The sequence below is a fragment of the Oryctolagus cuniculus genome, chromosome 19 (genome assembly GCF_964237555.1).
Source record: "Oryctolagus cuniculus chromosome 19, mOryCun1.1, whole genome shotgun sequence".
Classification (NCBI taxonomy): domain Eukaryota; kingdom Metazoa; phylum Chordata; class Mammalia; order Lagomorpha; family Leporidae; genus Oryctolagus; species Oryctolagus cuniculus.
The window spans coordinates 38,675,965-38,699,451 of NC_091450.1; the positions used below are offsets into that span (position 1 = coordinate 38,675,965).

General features: G+C 52.5%; 1 protein-coding gene across 6 annotated transcripts in view; it reads left to right on the forward strand.

Annotated features, from left to right (window-relative positions):
• The window catches only part of SDK1 (sidekick cell adhesion molecule 1), a 980,492-nt gene that overhangs the window by 840,024 nt on the left and 116,981 nt on the right, over positions 1 to 23,487 (forward strand). For all 6 annotated transcript variants that reach the window (XM_070064289.1, XM_070064291.1, XM_070064290.1 and 3 more), the window contains 2 exons: positions 346 to 537; positions 3,407 to 3,528. In XM_070064289.1, the coding sequence (XP_069920390.1) occupies positions 346 to 537; positions 3,407 to 3,528 (314 nt within the window). The remainder of the gene's footprint in view (positions 1 to 345; positions 538 to 3,406; positions 3,529 to 23,487) is intronic.

The window sequence follows — 23,487 nt, forward strand, 5'->3', positions numbered from 1 at the left end:
CGGAGATACTGGCTAAACAGCTCCAGGATTGACAGGAGAACGTTAAATAGAGCGCAGCCGGCTGGCGACCATTCTTCCGTCTGTGCACCGGGTACTGAGGTTGCCAAATATCAGCCAGGCCCCTGTCCCCAGGAAGCTCGTCGTCTGGGGGCAGACGGGCCATGTGGTCTGAGAAGGGGTGTGGTTGCCATACCTGTGGGAGGCTGAGGAAGGGGCCTTGACCAGGGCTCTCGTTTCGGAGGGGCAGTGGCTCTGTCTGAGCTCCCTGTCGTTCCGGACTTGGTGTTGGGCCTCAGCCCCGGCCTTCGGGAGGCCCTGGCTCCACTCTCGCCTCCTCTTCACCAGGCTACCAGGTTTCCTGGGAGGTGTATGGGAAGAACGCCTCGCGTCTCACACATACTCTGAACAGCAGCACACACGAATACAAGATCCAAGGACTGTCGTCTCTGACAACCTACACCATCGACGTGGCGGCCGTCACCGCTGTGGGGGCCGGCCTGGCCACCTCGTCCACCATTTCCTCTGGAGTGCCCCCAGGTCAGTACACGTGTGGGTTTCCTACTTCCTCTTAGAGGCTGCTGCCACCCGAGGGGGCCGATTTGTGCGGAAGCCACTGGGGGCCTTGAAAGGGACGGGGGAGGGTGACCACCGACCTGGCGTTGGCCTGGCGTCCAGGGCCTTGGACATGGCTTTGTCTCTCTCCTGCCAGCATGCGGGGCCGTGGGAGTGTGCTGGGGTGCGAGGAGACTCTCAGGAGCCAGCACTGAGGCTCCCACCCTCAACCAAAGGAGAAGAGACCTTATTTGGGAGAGGGAAGTGGAGAGCGCTTCTACTGCAAACCTGAACGAGATAAAACGGTGCCCCCGTAGCAGCACGCTAGCAGTGTGGGCCTGCAGTAAGAGAAGGAAGTTGGGGGAGGAGGGGAGGAAAGCTGAAGAGGCAGAGGGGGGAGGATCCGGGCTGCGGGTGGGCAAGGAGGGTGTCCGCCGGGCGAGTGGGTGCCACCTGTTCCCGCGTCCCTGGGAGTTCATGCCACCTCCTGTGTGTTCACACTCCAGCTCTGTAAGACTGCTGCTTGACTTTCTCCCCAATCTTGGAGCTTCTGTTTCAAATGAAAACTTTTTTCTAGGAAAGTCCCAAATACAGGTTAAAGTGGGAAAATAGCATGGGGCTCTGAGCTCAGTCCAGTGATTAAAGCTGTAAGTCCCTTTGCCTGTGGAAAGATGTCAGATCGCCCTGTGTTAGTCTCTGAGGACGAAAAGCCTGCCCTTCACAAGGGCCTGCAAGATCCATCCGAAGCCAGCGCGGTCCTCCCTGCTACCCCCACTTCCAGCTCAGCTGCCACAACCCAGTTAGTTTCTTGGAGCAGAGACACACACATCTGACGAGACCACAAGACAAATGCAGAACAAACAGGTCCCTCTGGGAGTGCACACGTCAGCCATGCTTCTCGCAGGGGACTGCTCACTCACCAGACAGCTCTGCCGTCCGGCCCATTGTGAAGGCAGCTAGGGCCTCGCGTGACCTCTGACCCTCTGTGAAGCGGCCTCCCGAGGCACGGGACCCAGCAAGGCTTCCTGTCTCAGATGGGCAAGCCACCCGCACAGGGCCTTGTCACACACCCAGCATCAGTGTCCCCCTCCCGGCTCTGGGCCGAGGCTCCAGACATCTGCTGGGGATGCCGGTGCTGCCCCCTGGGACTGCACTTTGAGAGTCATTGCTCAAAGGCAGCTCAGCATTTTCAAAAAATGCATTTACAGAATAAAGTAATACTGTCTGTTCTCTTTAATGAAGTGCCCATAATACACTGAGTATCTAAACCCACTTCCTACAGCACATAGTTAGAATAGCATGAATACTTCCTAAGTGGTAGTGATGACAGCCCGCTGCTTAATTAGCTACAGATAGTGACACACACTGAGAGAGGGCACCAGTGGAAGCACACCTGTGCGTGCGTCGCCAGGTTCTCCGGGAATGGCTAGGGCACCATCCACAGAAGGCGTAGCCGGCCCCCAAAACCTCTGCGGCCAGTGTTGCTGGGTTCACCTGCACCTGCACCAGCAGACGGGCGAGCCCGGGGAGGTGAGGCACCACGGCGTTGGGAAAAGCCCTCAAAACCAAGGTGAAGGGGGTGAGGGAGGTGCCACTGCCTTGTTTCTGGACAGGTCATTCGTGCCTGTAGCCTGATGCTAGGACACGCCTGGGCATTCTGAGTATAAGGGGACGTTTAAAACTCATGGAAAATGAATCAGAAGATACACTTATTTTGGTACAGAACCCTTTAAAATCGATGCATAGCTTTTCACAGTGCGCGTTGCGCTGCGTGTGAGATCCTGTGATGGTCCCTTGGGGAGCTGTAGTCTGTTGCTATGCTTGGAGTCTACATTGCATTAATGACCGAGGACCAGTTAAGAACCCAGAGAGCTGAGACAGAGAAGGAAGCGAGTCTCTCGTCCTCTCGTTTAAATACTTTCTACTTCAGATTCATTAAACTGGCATGGAAAGGACCCTTGAGATCCAAGAGACCCTGGTGGAGCCAATACGGAATTGATCACCCGCGTGCTTTTACTGTTTCCGTGCAGGGCCTGGCTTAAATACCTGCGCGATGGCGAGCCAGGGACTCCTCAGGCTGCACTTGGTTTGCAATTTTTCCTGTCTTCATTTTACCCTGTTATCTTCCTCCAGAGCCGTTTTCGTCACACAGTGCTCCAACAGCTCTCATCCAAACCCACAGGGCCACACTTGCAGGTGGGACAGGCTCTCTGCGGAGCGGAGCAGCCCTTCCCAGGTCCCCACCCCACCCCCCCGTCTGAGAGCCGGGGGAATCTCAGGAGATGGGAGCCTCGTTCTCACCCCACCCCAACCTGATTTCCTTGCAAGAGCAACTGAGTACAGGCAGGATGGGCAGACTGCCGCGCTGTCACCTGAATCTGGTTGTCTTGGAAACCAGACCCAGGAAGCCGGAGGCTCAGGACCTGACTCCAGCTGTGCCTAGGCTGGGAGCAGCTCGCAGGCTGTGCTCTGCCCCCAGCACGCCCCCTCCCTGCTCTCCCAGGCATCCTGGGAGCTACGAGCGAGCGTAGACCTTCAGTTTTCAGTGGTGTCTCAGCGCCTGGGAAGAATTCCACTCGTCATCCAACCAGTACCTATTAATTACCTGCTGTGTACAGAGAGGAATCAGATGTGTGTCTGCCAGTGCCCCGTCAGGTGGCTCAGAGCCTCGCAGGGACCCTGCTAATATAAACATCAGGTTGTGCCGACGTCCTGGGCAGAGCTGGGCTGCTGCTGGCTTTCACGGTGTTGAGAACAAATCCCCCTCTGGCACAGGACCGTCCTGACACTGAGCCTTCTTCGCCCAGGCCGTATCCTCATCTAAACCTCCGCCTCTTCTCTCTCCCTTCCCTAGACCTTCCTGGGGCCCCGTCCAACCTAGTCATCTCCAACATCAGTCCTCGCTCAGCCACACTCCAGTTCCGACCAGGCTACGACGGGAAGACATCCATCTGCAGGTGGATTGTGGAGGGGCAGGTACGTGTCCCGTAACGCAACGGGGGGCCCTGCGCTTGAGGGGCAGCCGAGCCATGCCTGTGCCGAACGGCCAACAGCGTGCACTTGGGGGCCGCTGGGAGGGGAACCATGGAATCACGCTGGGAGAAGGGGAAGCAGGAACTGGAGACACCTCGCCTGCTGGGAACAAGATGTGGAAAAACAGTGGAAACGAGAGAGGCCAGACAGGGGTTGCATCCGGCCATGGAGTGCTGATAAGGGTTAAAGTTCAAGTTAAAACTCAAGTGGTCAACTTTCATAGCATAATTCATTGAGCTTTTTAAGAAGAATCCTCTACCACAGCTAGCAAGCACGTACAATGATAGGATTGCTCTGTCAGAACCTCTGCACACATTCGACAGTGTTTTTTTTCAGAGTACGTTCGACCCCAGGTGCAGTTCTGGGCAGGGGGTGGGACAGGCAGCTTGGGCCAACCAAGTTCCTGCCGTGAGGGAGAAGAGTTCTCTCCAGTGGAGGTGGCCGCCCGGCCTCTGGGAGGGGTGAGTACACCTTGTGCTTAAGGGTGGGCAGGGGCCAGGGTGGCTGAGGTGAAGTGAGTCAGAGAGCCAGAGGTGGTTCACCCAGAAGACCTGGGTCTGACTGCAGGGGCCCTAGCAAGTGTGGAGGGGCGTGGGGTCTGTGCCAGGGTCACTTGGATGAGATCATGACAGCAGTGCAAAGTGCCGGACAGTCTGCCGGTTCTGCATTCTAATAAAAGTAGGAGGGGAAAAAAAATCAAGACCCGGAATATGAGGAGGAGTGGAGTTTAAAAACAGTTTCTGTCTGTAGTAAAATCCTGGTGGTTTTCCTGACTGTACTTACGCTGTATTGTAAGACATTTCACTCTGGAAAAGCAGTCATAAACTAGGAAGTGCATCCTGTGTGTGTCTTCCAAGTTTCGTTTAGTGGAACGTTTGTGGAAATCTATGTGAGATCCTGAAAATGTAAACATCAAAGCCGCACTGGTCCATTAGTGGGGCTGGGACCATTATTGGGAAAAATAACAGTGTTTCCCCGCCTCACTTCAAATGCAAACAGCAGCTCCCCAGTGAGTGAAAAGCAAAGTGATAGAAGCAAACTCTAAGACACTTTAGAAGAAAATAGGAAGTCGTGGACTCTGATGCAAACCCTCTCACCCCTCTGGGTCCGTCTGCAGAAGCAGCCGGGTGCAGAGCGTTGGGTTGGTCTTTGGGGGCTGCAGATGACGCTGCGGCTGAACTCCATTAGGGCAGCTTCAGAACCTGGTGCTGGGCCGGGCCACAGAAACCACGTCACGACTCAGCACACTTTGTTCTGTGCTCCCAGAGCAGGCTGGCGTGAATTGCAGGGCTTCTGCCCACCCCTTGCTTACAGGACTTGGTTGCATGGCTCCAATGCCCCTGCCAGAGTGTCTGGGCAGTGTTGTCTTCCCATTTTCCCAGGGAGAGGAAGTGACGTGATAAATTCATGGCATCTGTCTCTGCCTCCGTGTGTTCACTCTAAGCCTCTCCCCCACACTCTGTATTTTTAGCATTCGATGTTTTCACCATACCCCAAAGCAAAGAGAGTAGCACAAGGAACCTGTCACCCAGGTTGAGTAGTTCCCAGGACACTGCCACAGTGCCCAGGCCCCTCTGTGTCCTGGATGAAGCATCTCAACCCACCAGCCCTTTCACCCCCACAGACCTGCACATGCACATCTGAAAACATGAGCACCAGCCTGGAGAACTTCCCAGACTGAAGATGCAGGCGTAGCTGTGATTCCCTTGTGTGTGGTAACCTCTGGCCTTGGCATCCTTGTTCCCTTGTGTGTGGTAACCTCTGGCCTTGGCATCCTTGTTCCCTTGTGTATGGTAACCTCTGGCCTTGGCATCCTTGTTCCCTTGTGTGTGGTAACCTCTGGCCTTGGCATCCTTGTTCCCTTGTGTGTGGTAACCTCTGGCCTTGGCATCCTTGTTCCCTTGTGTGTGGTAACCTCTGGCCTTGGCATCCTTGTTCCCCTCGGGGCCTTGTGATGGCGGGAGGGTGTGCCCTAGGTTACACTACTTTGTAGATGGGACGTGCGAGTCCATGTACATACTGGGCTTTCCTCCTTGTGGACACCAAGGGACACTGTGCTGTAGAGCAGGTGGGTGGATGATTCTGACTTCAACACACATATCTGTTCACCTGTGACACCGTCCCTGCAGTCACGATGATGAGCTTGTCCGTCATCGCCCCATCCTATGCACCCTGGAACCCACCTGACAAGCGCGCGTCTGCTCTTGGCCACTGCAATCTGGCAGATCCCCTACCCTCTTCCTCCCTGTGCCGTGTCCTGTTGAAAGGCCAGTCAGTTGTCTCAAGACAGTGTAAAGTGGAGGAGCACCTGCTCCGTGATTGTGGTACCACGCGACTGTCCCTGTACCCCTCGTGCCCTGTCCACTGGACGTTCATTGAAAAGGTTTGGCTGGACTCAGTTTCCACTGTTCCTCTGTCCATTTCCCCCTTACTCCCTCCTTCTATCCTTCCATCCTCCCCCCTTGCTCCCTCTTTCTCTCTCCTCTCCTCTCCTCCCCCCTCCCCTGCTCTCCTCCCCCCTCCTCTCCCCTGCTCTCTTCCTCTCCCCCCCTCTTCCCTACTCTCCTCCCCTCCTCTTCCCTACTCTCCTACCCTCCCCTCCCCCTCCTCTCCTCTCCTCCCCCCTCCCCTGCTCTCCTCCCCCCTCCTCTCCCCTGCTCTCTTCCTCTCCCCCCCTCCCCTGCTCTCTTCCCCTCCCCCATCCCCTCCTCTCCCCCCCTCCCCTCCTCTCCCCTGTTCTCCTCCCCTCCCCCTCCTCTCCTCCCCTCCCCTCCTCTCCCCTGTTCTCCTCCTCTCCCTTCTCCCCTGCTCTCCTCCCCTCCCCTCTCCCCTCTTCTCCTCCCTTCCCCTCTCCCCTGCTCTCCTCCCCTTCCCTCTCCCCACTCTCCTCCCCTCTCCTCTCCCCTGTTCTCCCCCACTTTCCTCTCCCTCCTCTCCTTCCCCCTGCTCTCCTCCCCCCTCCTCTCCCCTGCACTCCTCCCCCCTCCTCTCCCCTGCTCGCCTCCCCTCTCCTCTCCCCCCTTTCCTCTCCCTCCTCTCCTTCCCCCTGCTCTCCTCCCCCCTCCTCTCCCCTGCTCTTCCCCCCTTCCTTCCTATGCTCTTTCCTCTCTTCCTTCCTTTCCGCTCTGTCTCTCCACCCTCCCTCCCTTAACCTAGCACTCCCTGGGTTCTTCTGGACTCTACACCACATCAGCTCAGGAGCCTTCTGGGGCTGCCGCTGCCTCCTCCCCCTCGCTCGTCTCTGCTCCCTCTTCCACAGTCAAGGGCTCATTCCTTACTTTGGCCCCCCGGGTGACCTCCCCATTTTAAGGCCCTGGACCTTATTCACATGTGCAGTCCCCCCTGCTGTGTGAGAGGACACAGAGATCAGGGTGTGGATATCTTTAGGGTGGGAGACCACTATTCTTCTAAAAAGGTCATTGTTAGTCTTTCCCATAATCCTTTTTATTTTTGCTGCAGTATCTGACAGTTACTTCTAGGGGTGGGTTTGCTGGATCTAAGGGTGACTGCACGTGTGAGCTTTCTACACATCACCAAATCCTTCCTGTACAGGTTATAATGTTTTACATTACATTCCCCTCACAGTGTGGGTACAAACCCTGAAGTTTAATTTATGAGAACTTGCTTGTCTATTTTGGGTTTTTGAGTCATAGATGATGTGGTCTCCCCTCACTTTCAGGTTGTAAAGAAATGCCCTCAATTTTCTGTTCCACTTTCATGGTTTCACTTTTACGTTTAAGACTGCATCTATCTGAAACTCGTCCTTGTATATGGGGGGAGATGTGAATCCTTTTTATCACTTTACAAACAGCTGTGTAAGTGCCCCAGTGCTGCTTGTTTAGAAGTCCTTTTTTGGGAGGCCAGCATGTGGCACAGTGATTTGAGCCACCACTTGCAACGCTGGCATTTCATATCTGAGTGCTGGTTTAAGTCCTCCATGCAGCTCCCTACCAATGGGCCTGGAAGGCAGCAGCAGATGGCCTAAGTGCTTGGGCCTCTGCACCCGCGTGGGAGACCCAGAAGGAGTTCTGGCTCCTGACTTCAGCCTGGCCCAGCCCTGGCTGTTGCAGCCATTTGAGGAGTGAGCCATCAGATAAAAGATCTCCCTCCTCCTCTCCCTCTCCCTCTCGCTCCCTTTCTCTCTGCCCCCCCAACACACACAGTCTCATGGTATGGCTTTCAAATAAATAAATAAACCTTTTTTTTTTTTTCAAAAGTCCATTTTCCCCTCCTGATTTGTAACACTGAATTCCCATATGCACTTGGGTCTATTTCTGAACTCTGTTTCTGAACCTTTTATTCCATTCTATTCTTCATGCCCTGATTCCACGAGGCTTGAGTGTATTGTGTCATCAGGTGAGGTCTCCCTCGACTCCAACAGCACACACACACACACACACACACACACACATTTCCAGGTTACTCTTGTTGATGCAGTCTTGAATCCCAATGGGGAATGCTTTTCCATTGGCTTAGATGTATTTTTATTAACTTTTCTTCTGGCCAAAGCACTGGGATACCTATCGCTACCTTCTTCCTGCTGTCAGAGGGCAGGAAAACTAAGGGGCCACTGGTGTTTCTCAAAGACACGAGCTTTGGGTCCAGCTGGCTTCTGCTTCTGCAGCCCCTCCCCTGCCCACACCTCCACACGCTCTGTAGCTCGGGTGCACTTCTTCACTTGCTCTTAGCCAAAAGGCCGGAGGCAGTGGCATGTTTCTTCTCCTGGAGCCTTTGTTTCCTCGTCTGTGAAACAGTGACTAGCGTCGTTTGCAAAGCTGTTGTGAGGGTGAATGAAGGTAGGATTGTTTTAGTCACTTTTGCTGCCTTTGCTGGAACACAGGAACACTGCTGATCTTCTGAGTATTTTAGTTTTGGTAGCAAACTCTCCTGTGCTCTGAGTGTTTTCACAAATACTATGGCGTTCCCTCCTCCTAGTGGCTCTGCGGCTGCGGTCATTACACTGTTTGACAGCTGAGGCGCCAGGGTTGGAGTCCCCTGCCTGGGTCACAAGCTGGCAGCTGGTGGCCGGTCGGCCCGGGGTGTGTGCAGAACCCTCATTTGTTTGTTCTACTCTACTTCTCTGTAAAGAGGTCACATCATCTGTTCACAGAGATGCTTTTGTTTCTTGCTTTGAAATCTTTATATCCTTTCTCTTTTCTGTTCTTTTTATTTTATTTTGTGATCTTGCTGGGAGGGCTATAACCTTGGTATCATATTGGATTGGAGGAGTGATAGCAGACAATCTTTGTTTTATTACCAACTTTAAAGCGATTATTTGAAGGTTTTATCATCAAGTATGACACTGAAATTTATGGCAGGTGACCTTTTTATATGGCTAGCCTGGATCGGGTTAAGACAATTCTTTTCTAATCCTGCCTTGCTGGGAGTTGTTCTTTTGGGTTTTTTAAAAAAAAATCATAAGTAGATTTAATTTTATCACGTTATTTTCCCATTTATTGAGCTGTTCACCGGGTTTTTCTGCTCTCATCTGTTGGCACGGTGATTTATGGTTCTATTCTACCATTTCACCATTGCAATGTTCCTGAGACAAACACAATTTGGTCGTGATGTTTGTTTTGTTTGATTTTGTTTTGAGTTAGGATTTTTGTGTCCACATTCATAAGCAAAGCTAGCTTTTCTGGTTGTTGGCTTGGCTTGGTTTTTAAATCCACGGTTGACTTTCTCTTCAGTTTTCATAAACAAAGATTTCTGTGCCCTTGTGCTCCTTCGTCTCAGGCGCAGGTGCAGAGCAGAGGCCGACCCCCAGCCTCACGGTGGTCTTCCTAAAGCACTCCGTGTTTCTCCATCCCGGCAGGACGTTGCGAGAGGGGAGCTTCTAAAATACACCAGTGCCCAGACCCCTCCTCAGACCAGCTCACCACATCTCGGGTTTGTCTACCTCCCAGGTGCGGCCATGGGCCCCCCCGTAGTCCTTGGGTGCTGAGCCTCAAGTGGACATGCTCCGTCAGCTGACCTGCTCTTCCGTAGCGGGTGAAGCTTTTGGTTCCACAGGAGGAGGGAAGGACCTGAGAAGTTTTGTGTCTTCCCTGGGGTGGCCTTGCCCCCTCCCCAGGCCTGTGCTAAGTGCCCAGGATAATGTCCAAATCCCCCAGTATGCGCAGTTCCCCAGGCTGCCTTCCCCGCCGAGGCTGGCTCATCCTGACCCCAAAGTAAGCTCTTTTCCAACCCCCTGGAGTTTGTCTTTTTACCTTCCATCATAAAAGTGTTTTAGAAACTATAGGAAAGGCCGGCGCCGCGGCTCACTAGGCTAATCCTCCGCCTTGCGGCACCGGCACACAGGGTTCTAGTCCCGGTCGGGGCGCCGGATTCTGTCCCGGTTGCCCCTCTTCCAGGCCAGCTCTCTGCTGTGGCCCAGGAGTGCAGTGGAGGATGGCCCAGGTGCTTGGGCCCTGCACCCCATGGGAGACCAGGAGAAGCACCTGGCTCCTGCCTTCAGATAGGCGCAGTGCGCCGGCCACAGCGTGCCGGCGCGGCGGCCATTGGAGGGTGAACCGACAGCAAAGTAAGACCTTTCTCTCTCTGTCTCTCTCTCACTGTCCACTCTGCCTGTCAAAAAAAAAAAAAAGAAAGAAAGAAACTACAGGAAAGAAGCAAGAATCCTGCAGAGATCTCTCCTGCACCACAGGACTCCTCTTAGGTTTTGCCTGCCATCCCGACAGGTCCTGGGTCGCAGACGGCTCCATCCAGAACACCGCTGCCCCCAGTTTTCCCTCTGCTTAGTCCCACAGTCTCATGACCTTGGCAGTTTGGAAGGTTCCAGGTCAGTCATTTGTGAGAAGCCCCTTGGTGTGTAGATGTTTCTTCATGAATAGCCTAAAAGAGCATTTCTGGCCAGAGTTTTGGGGAACTGACTATGGGTTCTCATTGCTTCTGTAGGCCCAGTGAGATATGTTGATATGGCCTGTGACGCTGGAGGTGATGTCATTACTTGATTCACCCATTAAGTCCCAAGTTCTGATTCTGCAAACATTTCAACAAAATTGACACATGTATCAAAATAGGTTGTAAATAATCATGTAGAGTTTATATATCCTTTATGATCATTAACAAAGAGACCAACTGCCTTGTAAATAAGACATTGTGACAGTATGGTATCTTTTACATATCTATAAGCCATCCTATAAATAGGTCATTGGGCAAATATGAAATCCTTTCATATATTGCGCAGTGTACAGAGAAGTGACTTTCATGGCCTGTCAATAATTATTTTTGGTAGAAAGGAGCAAAACACTTCAGAGGGTTCCATTACATTGTTGACAATATGTTGTCAGTTTCCCACAGCATGGCTTGTTTTGATATCATCATTGTTCTTGCGTTTGAGAATAACACGCTTCTCGTGTCAAATCTGATATCGGTTCGGACAGTAGCAGGTTCAGGAGTGTTACTCTCTCGTCCTCCTGAGGCTTTCTCATGGCTTTGTTTTAGGAATGCTAAGTAGGCGTCTCTTGAAATCCTGCAGACTTATGAGATCTTTATTGTCTTTGTTCACAAATTTGTGAATAATCCATGCATTTGTGATACACATGTCGATGATTCAGATGGACAAAGGCTGATACCATTGTTTTACCTCTAACAAAAGTGAGTTGTTTGGAAACTGAACAATGGTACTTATCCACAGCAGCAAAGAAATTGTTATAGGTGCCCAATTCCTGCAAAGAGAACGCTAGCTCTGCCCTTGATTTCTTTTTCCTATCATTGAACTTTGCCAAGTGGTTCCACTCCGCTGTGGTTTGTTCCAACAAACCTTTGTTATATAACCACTTTACCATGCGCGTTTCATTATTTGTGCAGAATCTGTTATCATAAGGCCCTCTGGAATGCGTTTTCATCAGTGCTGTTGGCGTCAGAGGACACCTGTTTTGTCCATTTTCCCTCATGGTGTCTGTAGTTTAAAAACCAGTGTTTCGAAGGTGGACCAACGAGTCACAATCAGTGAATAGATGATCGAAAAAGAGTGTGATCGTGGATTCTCTGTCACTGCAAGCGTCTGTAGAACCACCTTGCTCCCAGCGCCCAGGTCACAGCTTGTCAACGGAGGACCACAGCAGCAACGTGTGAAGAGCGTGTCGGCGGGGTGCAGTGCACTGCACACGACTGTCCGTAAATATCGCCTCAGTGTCCTGTTCATAAGATAGCTGCTTTATCCTTTTAATAAATCTTTTAAAAAATTAATTTATTTGAGAGGCAGAGTTAGAGACAGAGAGAGGGAGAGCAGAGAGAGAGGTCTTCTATCCACTGGTTCACTCCCCAGATGGTTATAATGGCTGGAGCTGGGCCAATCCAAAACCAGGAGCCAGGAGCTTCTTCTGGGTCTTCCACATGGGCGCAAGGGCCCAAGCACTTGGGCCACCCTCCACTGCTTTTGCAGGCCATTAGGAGAGAGCTGGATCAGAAGTGGAACAGCCAGGACTCGAACCAGCACCCATTCGGGATGTGAGCACCACAGGCGGAGGTTTAGCCTACTGTGCCACAACACTGGCCCCAGGACAGCTACTTTCAAACACTGATAGTCTGAAATACAATGCGTCCCTTGAAACAAAATGACAACCTATTTTATTTATTTATTTATTTATTTATTTTTATTTTTATTTTTATTTTTATTTTTGACAGGCAGAGTTAGACAGTGAGAGAGAGACAGACAGAGAGAAAGGTCTTCCTTCTGTTGGTTCACTCCCCAAATGGCTGCTACGGCCAGCACTGCACCGATCTGAAGCCAGGAGCCAGGTGCTTCCTCCTGGTCTCCCATACAGATACAGGGCCCAAGCACTTGGGCCATCCTCCCCTGCACTCCCGGGCCACAGCAGAGAGCTGGCCTGGAAGAGGAGCAACCGGGACAGAACCGGCGCCCCAACCAGGACTAGAACCCGGTGTGCCAGCGCTGCAGGTGGAGGATTAACCTAGCCAGCCGGCCTATTCTAGACAATTCTTATGTGAATGTGTTTTATATTATATATCATTTATTATGTAATCTTTTGTTTAATTGAACATTAAATAAAAGTAACTTTTGCAGTAAGGTTTTTATTATTTTCACAATGGATTTAAAAATATTTTCAAGGGTCCGGCACTGTGGTGTAGCGGGTTAAGCTGCCGCCTGCAGTGCTGGCATCCCATATGGGTGCCAGTTCAAGACCCGGCTGTTCCACTTCTGATCCAGCTCTCTACTATGGCCTGGGAAAGCAGTAGAAGATGGCCCAAGTCTTTGGGCCCCTGCACCTGCGTGGGAGACCCAGAGGAAGCTCCTGGCTCCTGGCTTTGGATCAGTGCAGCTCCAGCCATTGCGGCCAACTGGGGAGTGAACCATCGGATGAAAGACCTCTCTCTCTCTCTCTCTCTCTCTTTACCTCTGCCTCTCTGTAACTCTGCCTTTCAAATAATAATTTTTTTAAAAAAAAAGGATGTCATGCACATAGTTTAAAAAATATTTTCAGGCCGGCGCCGCGGCTCACTAGGCTAATCCTCTGCCTTGCGGCGCCGGCACACCGGGTTCTAGTCCCGGTCGGGGCACCGGATTCTGTCCCAGTTGCCCCTCTTCCAGGCCAGCTCTCTGCGGTGGCCAGGGAGTGCAGTGGAGGATGGCCCAAGTGCTTGGGCCCTGCACCCCATGGGAGACCAGGAGAAGCACCTGGCTCCTGCCTTCGGATCAGCGTGGTGCGCCGGCCGCAGTGCGCCGGCCACGGCGGCCATTGGAGGGTGAACCAACGGCAAAGGAAGACCTTTCTCTCTGTCTCTCTCTCTCACTGTCCACTCTGCCTGTCCAAAAAAAAAAAAAAAAAAATTTCAAGTGCTGTAATCATTTCCCTATTACTTTTCTCAAAAGAATAGAAATCCAAAAGCATAACATTTATTTCAAAGTTATTATGAGTGGTATATTTCTTGCTCATTTAAGTTTTTGTAGGGTGTCCTATATTTAGGATGATGGGACGTTTTGACAGATGTCTTACTCTGAAGTTGTTCTAATAAGTATTTCATGAGGAGACATTTGACATTATATAAAGATCTCGTTTCTCTTTCTATTCTCGTCTGCTAGTTTTGGCATCTATTGACATTTCTTACCTTAATTAATTACTACAGTGTTGGCACCAGTGATTTTTAAAATTCAATCATTTCTTCTATACCTATTGATTGGCCTTTCACCAAAAGAGAAAGCTTTCTCTTCTCATGTATATATTGTTCATTTATTTATGTCAGTGGGGATTCGTGGCTTCCTATGCTATTTCAGAGATCTTAATCCACTTGTGTCGGATTTTATTCCAATGCTTCGGCTTCCCTACACTGGACACCACAAGCCCTCCAAGCCAGCCCGTGTTCCCTTGGTAGGCCCTATCATCCTTTCCTGGCGTGGCATGACATTCTCAACTCACCTGTTCTGTCTGTCTCCTTTCCCAGCCATTTCTCACAGGATTGTGGGTCCTTTCAGCATGCAAGTTCTGTGCGGTTGTGTGCTTGGGCTTCTGGGTGTCCCTGCCCCAGGCCGCCCTGCACAGAGCTAGGAGATATACTCGTGCACATGCGTGTGCGTCTGCACTGAAGTCAGAGTCCACTTCTGTCCACATCTTCTGGAGAGCATTAGTTCCCACCATTGCCGCCACGTGCAGTCCAGTTTGTCCACATTCACGACAGCCTTCACTAGCTCCCAGTAGCCTCCGTATGCTGTTGACCCAATTCCCTGTATGTGGCCAACCTCCCCACCAGAGGGGGCTACCACCCTGTACAGACGTCTTTCTTATACAGATGGGGGTGTCTCGCTGAACACCTGCTCCTGGAGGCAAGGATGAAGCCTGCTGGCCTCGTGGTGCAGCCACTTAAGTAAGCTGCTGCCTGTGACGCCAGCACCCCACGTACATTCCGGTTCAAGTCCCAGCTGCTCCACTTCTGATCCAGCTCCCTGATGTGCCTGGGAAGGTGGTAGATGATGGCCCAAGTACTTGGGCTCCTACCACTCTTGTGGGAGACCCCAGAAACAGCTCCTGGCTTCAGCCTGGCCCAGCCCTGGCCATCCCAGCCATTTGGGTGTAAACCAACAGATAGAAGATATCTCTCTCTCAATTTATCTGTCTCTACCTTGACCTCAACCTCAACTTCTAGCTCTACCTCTATATCTCTATCTCCCTTCTCTGTAACTGTTTCAAATAAATAAAAAATCTTTAAAAATTAAAAAATGTTAACATGCAAGCTTGTCCAAGTCTAAAGGTAATCATCAGAGCTGGTGCTGTGGCGTAGCAGGTAAAGCCACCGCCTGTGATGCCAGCATCCCATATGGGTGCCAGTTCAAGGCCCAGCTGCTTCTCTTTGATCCAGCTCCCTGCTAACAGCCTGGGAAAGCAGTGGAGGATGGCCCGAGTGCTTGGGCCCCTGCACCCGTGTGGGAGACCCGGAAGAAGCTCCTGGCTCCTGGCTTCGGCTCAGCGCAGCTCCAGCCATTGAGGCCAATTGGAGAATGAACCAGCAGGTGGAAGACCTCCCTCTCTCTGCCTCTCCTTCTCTCTGTAACTCTGACTTTCAAGTAAATAAATAAATCTTTTAAAAATATATAAATAAGCCGGCGCCGCGGCTCACTAGGCTAATCCTCCGCCTAGCGGCGCCGGCACACCGGGTTCTAGTCCCGGTCGGGGCGCCGGATTCTGTCCCGGTTGCCCCTCTTCCAGGCCAGCCCTCTGCTGTGGCCCGGGAGTGCAGTGGAGGATGGCCCAGGTGCTTGGGCCCTGCACCCCATGGGAGACCAGGAAAAGCACCTGGCTCCTGGCTCCTGCCATCGGATCAGCGCGGTGCGCCGGCCACATCGCGCTGGCCGCGGCGGCCATTGGAGGGTGAACCAACGGCAAAGGAAGACCTTTCTCTCTGTCTCTCTCTCTCTCACTGTCCACTCTGCCTGTCAAAAAAAAAAAATAAATAAAAAATAAAAAAAAATTAAAAAAAAATATATAAATAAATGTAATCATCATCTCTGTCTTCCTCCCGGTAGGACAGGATATAAAAATTCCTGCATTCCAATTGAGTCACACTTGCTGTAGCCCAGTACCTCGGGGCTCTCTGGGTTTTCAGTAGCCAGTGATAGCGATCGCCATTGGCATCTCGTCCCGTCTCAGTGCTGGCTCGGATGTCACCTCCTCTTTACCGTCTTCTCTCTCCATCTCCTTTGTGGGTCTTCCCTCAAGTGCATCCTTAGTTGCTCTCTTGGTTCAAGTTTGTAAATTGTAAGTTCTTCCATGGTGGGCACCGTGCAGTCTGGAAATATCTTTAATTCAGTGCCATTCTCTAAAGATAATTTAGCATCATAATAATAGTGGCTGTATCTTCAAGGTTCTAAGATAACATTCATATTCTTCTTTTTTTTCTTCTTCGTTTTTTTTTTTTTTTTTTTGGACAGGCAGAGTGGACAGTGAGAGAGAGAGACAGAGAGAAAGGTCTTCCTTTGCCGTTGGTTCACCCTCCAATGGCCACCGCGGCCAGCACGCTGCGGCCGGCGCACCGCGCTGATCCGATGGCAGGAGCCAGGAGCCAGGTGCTTTTCCTGGTCTCCCATGGGGTGCAGGGCCCAAGCACTTGGGCCATCCTCCACTGCACTCCTTGGCCACAGCAGAGGGCTGGCCTGGAAGAGGAGCAACCGGGACAGAATCCGGCGCCCCGACCGGGACTAGAACCCGTTGTGCCGGCGCCCCTAGGCGGAGGATTAGCCTAGTGAGCCGCGGCGCCGGCCCATATTCTTCTTGTTTTAATGATTTTGAAGCTTGTTTCCTGACCAGCTTTTATTTCCTTGTAGATGTTGTCCTTATTTATTACTTATCTACCTATCTGTCTATTTATTTATTTTATTTGAGAGAGATCTTCCACCCATTGGTTCACTCCTATATGCATGCAATGGCCAGGGCTGGGCCCCACCAAAGCCAGGAGCTGGGAACTCCATCCAGGTCTCCCACGTAGGTGACAGGGACACAGTACAGGAGCGGTCACTGCTGCCTTCCAGGATGCACGCCAGCAGGACGCTGTATCAGAAGCAGAGCCAGGACTCAGACATGGCACTGCAGCATGGGGTGCAGGTGTCCCAGCTGCTGCACCGAATGCCTGCCCTGAAAAGCTGTGTTTAAGATCTCTTTGTCTTTGCGTCCTGGAGTTCTACTGCTCAGCTGTGAGGAATCCAGCAGGGGTGGGATTCCTTTAAAATTCTGTTCAGGATTTTAATCTGAGAATTTATGTCTCTTGGAAAGTTCTCAACCATGATCTTTGTAAACATGGCCTCTCTCCTCTGCTGTTTTCTCCTGGAATTCTCATTAGACACGAGAAGTCACTTTTCATTCCACCTCCTTGTCTCGCATCGTCTGTCTCATCATTTTTACTTCTTTGTATCACTTTCTAAGTAATTTCCTCAGCTCTAGCGTCCGATGAAGTAATTCTCTGTTGACCTGTGTTTAATTTGCTTTTTGGTCTACTCATTGCATTTTGATTATCAGTGGCTTCTTAAAAATTTTAAACAACTCTATTAGTTACTTCCTCAAATTTTTCTTTTGTTATAAATAGTAGCTTATTCCCTACTCACTTTTAAAATGTATTTTACATCTTTTTTAATGCATTTATTTTTATGACTGTACATGTCCAGAATCATCTTGACAGACTAATTTTCGAAGTCTGTACTAGATAGTTCTTGAGTTTAATGTTTTCTTTCCCTTGGTATCCCACCCTGCAAGGGGACAGGCCGAGGACTGCAAGGCTTGGGGGAGGTGCTTTCTCCTCCCTCCCTGCAGCTCCCACAGCGCTGGGCTTCATGGGGGAGGCACACTGACTCCCTCCACTTGTCACTGGGTCTGCTGGTCCCCCTTCAACCAGGACACCAGCCTCTCTGGATCTCGATTTTGTCTGGAGAGTGAGGGAGTCTGGATCCTTCTCCTTGTCCTCACTGGGAAGAGCCTGTTCTGGTTGGCTTTATGCCCCAGCCCCTTTGTCCCTGGGAAGGAAAGTCCACCCAGGGAAGCTGCAGGGTCACTTCTGTTCAAAAAGAAACTGAGACGGGTTAAATTGCAAAGGCTCCAGAACCAGGCAGCGATCCCAAAGGCCTCATCCCACCACGTGTGCGGGCCATACTTTGAGTTAGAGAAAAGGGATTGATCCACACAAACAACCTGACTGGATGCAGTCTGCTTCACCGGAAGGTACCGGGGCAGCTTGCAGTCTCATTGGCTGGAGGTTCAGTTGCTGTGATTGGCTGAGCCTTGGTTGCTGTGTTACAAGGGTCTACGCTTAGATTAGGTTACAGTTTGCTTACCCATCAAGCTGGGGCACAGTTCACTGATTGGGCCACATTTGTCATTCAAGTATGGACGCGCCACAGGCCGCATTTTTGTATTCTGGCTCAGTACCGCCCACCCAGGCTGTGCAAGGCGCTCGTCTTGCCTCCTCGTGTGCTCATCTGAGCATGTAAGACGATGCCTGTGATACTCTGTCCAGTGTCTCTGCACTTTTTAGATTATGTAGTCAGCCATGTTTGTCAGAACTGGAAATCCCTTGGAATTTTTTTTTTTTTTTTTTTTTTTTGGACAGGCAGAGTGGACAGTGAGAGAGAGAGACAGAGAGAAGGGTCTTCCTTTGCTGTTGGTTCACCCTCCAATGGCCGCCGCAGCCGGTGCACCGCGCTGATCCGATGGCAGGAGCCAGGTGCTTCTCCTGGTCTCCCATGGGGTGCAGGGCCCAAGCACTTGGGCCATCCTCCACTGCACTCCCTGGCCACAGCAGAGAGCTGGCCTGGAAGAGGGGCAACCGGGACAGAATCCGGCGCCCCGACCGGGACTAGAACCCGGTGTGCCGGCGCCGCAAGGCAGAGGATTAGCCTAGTGAGCCGCCGGCGCCGGCCTCTTTTTTCTTTAAATATTGTGTTTATTTATTTGAAAGTCAGAGTTGGGGGTGGGGGAGAAACTGAGACATAGAGAGATCTTCCATCTGCTGATTCACTCCCTAGATGGCCACAACAGCCAGAGCTGGGCCTGACTAAGCCAGGAGCCAGGAGCTTCTTCCCGGGTCTCCCACGTGGATATAGGAGCCCAAACACTTCAGCCGTCATCCACTGCCTCCCAGGCACATGAGCAGGAAGCTGGATCAGAAGTGAAGCAGCCAGAGCACAAACCAGCACCCGTAGGAGACAGCCGCTCAGCCCATGGCCACGGCGCTGGCTCCAAAAGTAGTCCTTCTAAAATACTTAAAATTCACTCCTCAAGTCTGAAAATTCTGGTGGCGGTGCGGATGGTTGAAACGTCTAAACCAAAAGGAGAGTTTTTCCCTGCAGCTTCCTGCCTGAGCCATTCGTGCCCTGGAATTCCCAGAGAGTGAGTGTTCACCTCTGAAGCAACACTTGGGTAGGCGTTTGGTGCAGTAGCTAAGACGCTGCTTGGGATGGCCACCTGCCACAGAGGAGCGTCCTGGCTCTGCTTTCCATTCCGTCTTCCTGCTAGGGGCCACCCTGTGAGGCAGCAGGTGCTGGCTCAAGCTGTTGGGTTCCTGCCGTGCAAACACGGGACCTGGATTGTGTTCCAGGCTCCTGGCTTCCGCCTGGCCAGCCTCAGCTGTTGCAGGCATTTGGGAGTGAGCCAGCATTCATTCATTCATTCTCATTCTCATTCTCTCTCTCCTCTCTCCCTGCCTTTCAAATAAATAACAATCAATAAATACACATTTAAAAATAAGTAAATAAAAAGAAGCTTAGTTCCAAACACCAGGAGGGAGGTAGGGCTCATAGACACATTTCTGGGTTTCTGAGGAGACAGTAGTGGGCAGGAGCAGTAGGAGGCAGGTCGTTGGGCGTCTCACTAGGGCTGAGAGCCAGGGCTGCTTGTCACAGGGTGGAGCATGCCCAAGGCAGTGGCACCTCCTCTGCTGGGTCTTTGCACCACGTGAAGCAGGTGCTGTCCTCCTTCAGGCACCTGTATTGACTCCACCAACAGAAGGCTGCCTCGCTCTTGACTGTACTGGTTTGTGACTGAACAGTTTGGTCTGGTTTTCAATTATGTACTAGATTTTCCCCAGAAGAACCTCATGATCTGATACGACAAAGGCAGATGTGAATGCCCCCTTGTCAGCCAAACCAATGCTACCCTTAACTGCAGCCTGTACCTGCCCACCGGGAAGGGCTGCTGCAGCAGGTGCGGCTTTAGAAACGAAGGAACGAGTGCCTTTGAACACCTGCACAGGTGCTGCCCTCCTGACCAGTGGGAACAGGGCCAGTGCCCCATGCTCAAGCAGAGTGTTCCTCAACCCAGCCCCTGATCTCCTGACACCCGTGTGCTCCCACCCAGGAAGAGAAAAAATCTGTGGCCCCGCTTCTCACTCTTAGCACCAGAGCTCTGACATTGTCAGCCTCCAAGAGGGTCCATCCTGACCTTGTCCACGTGCCCCATCCTGTCGACCATCCTGGCTCACCCCGGAAAAGACGGCAGACACATTCCCTGAGGATGTGTGGTGCCCAGTGCAAAACCAGCAGGGATGTAGATGGAGTGCATGCCGTCCTGGGGCTCAGAGGCCGTGTGGCGCTAGGCCAGTGGCCTGGCTCAGGCCCTTCAGCTGAGAGGCGTGGACAGCAACAGCTCCCTGCAGGGCTGCTGGAATGAGAACATCCAGTCCTGCGAGGGTTTCCTCCTCTCAGACAGACGCGGTGAGGCTTTCCATAGGGCTCGAGGCACTTTGCAAATTAATCTCTGAGAGACCTGCCAGCCCCTCCGGGCAGCCTGTGGCTCTGCCCGCCCTCCTCTGTCATCCTCTGAAGGAGCCTGGCTCGGGCGCACCCCAGATAATTCTGTGGGGATGTCTTGGTGGTTCCCAGGACAGGCAGGTCCCAGAGGTACCCAAAAGCTGAGATTTCTTAAACTCTAGATAGTGGCTCACTTGGGGCTGTATCTGGCACAGATGACGCCTTCTGGAACATTCTGCACCAATGCCCTATGACAGGCACGCGATACAAACCCAGCTCTGTGTGCATCGTGAGGCCCTGTGCCCCCCAGCCGGTTCTCATTCAGCAGCTGTGGCTGACCGCTGGGCTCTGCGGGGCGTGGGGTTGAGGGGTTGACTAGGCTGCTGGGGAAGCAGTGAGTGTATCCGTCGGGCAGCCTGTGAGGAGGTGACATTGGGCCAGGTCTCAAGGCCGCATGCGGTGGGCACAGAGCAGTCTCCTGGCTCGAGTTCGGAGGGACTTCTCCCAAGACGCTCGGCGGCAGTAGAGAGGAGTGCTTACTTTCCTTCCCCATGACCCGATTTAAGTCACATTTTAGCAGCAAATGCCCTAAATCCTGACCAGTTTTCTCTGTGCCCCTGGACGGCTTTACTCCCTGGAGTCACCAGCCCTGTTACGTAATGGAAGACTCTTGTCATTGGCGGGGCACATCAGGAAGCCCTAGGAGTTGATGCTGAGATGTGGGCTTAAAAATAGCTGCAGCTTTTGTTGGTGTTTTTTGGTTGGGTAATTCCTTGTTTAATCAGTAATGTTTGTAGAGTGAGCAAAAGAGCTCTTCCCCACAAAAGTGGGGAACGCAAATGCTGCATACGTCCGCACGTCCGTATGTCCTGCTGCGGCCCCGGTTCTCACTTGCTGCCCTCTGCAAGCCCTGTGTCTGCGGCACACACTGTGCTCCGATAACCAGGTAGGAGCTGAGCTGCTCACAAGGCTGCACTGAGCAGGGTTGAAGGATTGAAGATGCTAGGGCTAACATTTGGGGTACAGATGAAACCGTTCTCATTCCAAAAATGGAAAGCAAATTTTTTCCAAATCCCACTTAGTGCTCATTTGTGCATAATAGTAGCCATTTTCTTAAAAGGAACTGCTTTAGAGAGTGTTATGGGCTAATAAAGGAAAGCACAAGTCTGTTCAGTGCCGGTCTCTCGGTAACTAAGGAGCAGTGAGACGGAGCAGCGGGTGCCCTGGCGTCCCCAGGTGCGGCACTTACGATGCGCGGTTGCCTGGCTGTGTCGGCAGTGAAGTCGGCTGGAATGACACATTCCTCCGTGAAGTCGGGGGCGCAGCCACACCGTCTGTCTCCTGCGTGCCCTTGGCACCGAGGGGCTGGGTTGCGGGCTGATGGATGGAAGGCGCCAGGCTCCGTTTCATCTTTCTGTTTGCAGATGCGCTCGCCTGCGAGGACGTGTTGCCGGATGCATGGGGGCCCTTGTGACACGTTTCTCCTAGGTACGCGCTCCAGGGAATATGTCTTGGCAGATGAGCGTATCTGTGTCTCCTGTCAGCCGAAGCCACAAAACCCAAGGAGTTCTCGTTTTTGCCCAAGTGGCCAGGGATGTGAGACAAATGTGTTTCCCAAGAATCCTGACAGGCGCTGCCTTCAGCTCCCTTTGGCTGATTAACATCCATTTCACGCGCTGAGTGCTTGCTGGGTTCCAGGCCTGTGCTGGGCTTTGGGGCCCCCAAAACAAGCAACAACAGCCCTGTTTTACTTGAATGGCAGAGAGAGGCTCGTAGGCGAAGCCAGATAGCAAGGCCTCACGGGCAATGGTACAGCCATGGTGAGAGTCAGGGCTGGGCCTTACTCCGGAAGCCGAGGTGTTGTGGACAGCTGTCCCAGAGTGTCGCTCTGCACAGCCCAGTTCCCTGTGGCGTCATTGTTCATCGTTTCTTTAGGAGTCTGTACAGTGTTAAAGATAGCAGCTTGGGCAATGCTGAGGTCTAGAAATGCCTGTTTCCTTAGAATAAATTGCTCAAGCCCCCTCACTCTGCCCTCTGTCTTTCTGGCATTCCAGCCTGTGCTGGGCCCAGCTGTGTGCAGGAAGGATTGAGCGGGGACCTGCATGGTTTTATCTGGCCACGGGCAGGGCCAGGCTGCTCAGTTCGCCACAGCACCCACAAGGAGCATTGAGCACATCAGTGACGACTGCCCTCCCGCACATGGTTGTCACGGGTTGAGGGGTTCTTCCAGCGCTGGCTGGCTGGCTGGCCGGCCGGGACAAGGAACAGGGCCTGGGGAACTAGCCACGTAGTGGTACACGTAAGGAGGCCTCTCTGGGCCTCAGTTTCTCCATCAGAAAACTGGGACAGTAATGGTATGCTTAAAGCTTTAGCCTGGCAGTAGCCCTCTGTAGGCACTGAATCAATAAGTAAAAGCCTAGCACAGTAACAACAGTGGAGCCACGGCAAGCATCTGGCCTCAGGGAGGCTGCAGAAGACCTGTGTGGTAGGTGCAGGACTGAGCCCCCCAAGACATCAGGGCCTGCTTCGTCCTGGAACTCAGAACAGAGGCAGGAAGTGCTGGCATCCTCACGCAGGTCTGTGTGGTCAGAGAACTGAGCTGGGTCGAGTCCACACAGGCGTCAGGATCTGTAGTCCAGGAAGAGACCCCAGGTCCAGGGCCAGAAACCAGCCTGCATGTGAATACCCAGAGAACAAGTGGGGAGTGAAGCAGATGTTACAGTGCATCCAAATGGGACCATGAGCTCTGCAGCTGGAAATGCCAGGTCCAGCTGCCCCCAGCCTCCCTGCAGGTGTATGAAGTCTGGGAACAGCAGAGGAGCGTCCTAGCCGGCACACCAGTCCCTCAGGCTTTGCTTGGCCTGGAAGGCAGGGGCTAGCCCTTGGCACCGAGAGCAGAGGGTGCCAGGAGCGGTCACGGCTCAAACACCAGCTGGGGGCAGCCTACGGAAGGGAGAGCGTCCGTCCTATACACGCATGCCCCCTGTTTACTTAACTGTCCACGTGGCTGCCTTTCGTCTCCGCAGGCGGGAAGCAGTTGCCACGGGCTCCGTCTGCTGCAGGCTCCGTGGGCCAGACGCTTCTCACGTCATTGCTTCAGGATGGGCAGCCGGGGCCTTCTGGGCACTAACTGGGGACCCTCCTCTCCTTGCTGTGGGTGGGTGTTTGGGCTGCTGTGGCCCTTGTGATGAGTGTCTGTCAGCGTCTCGATT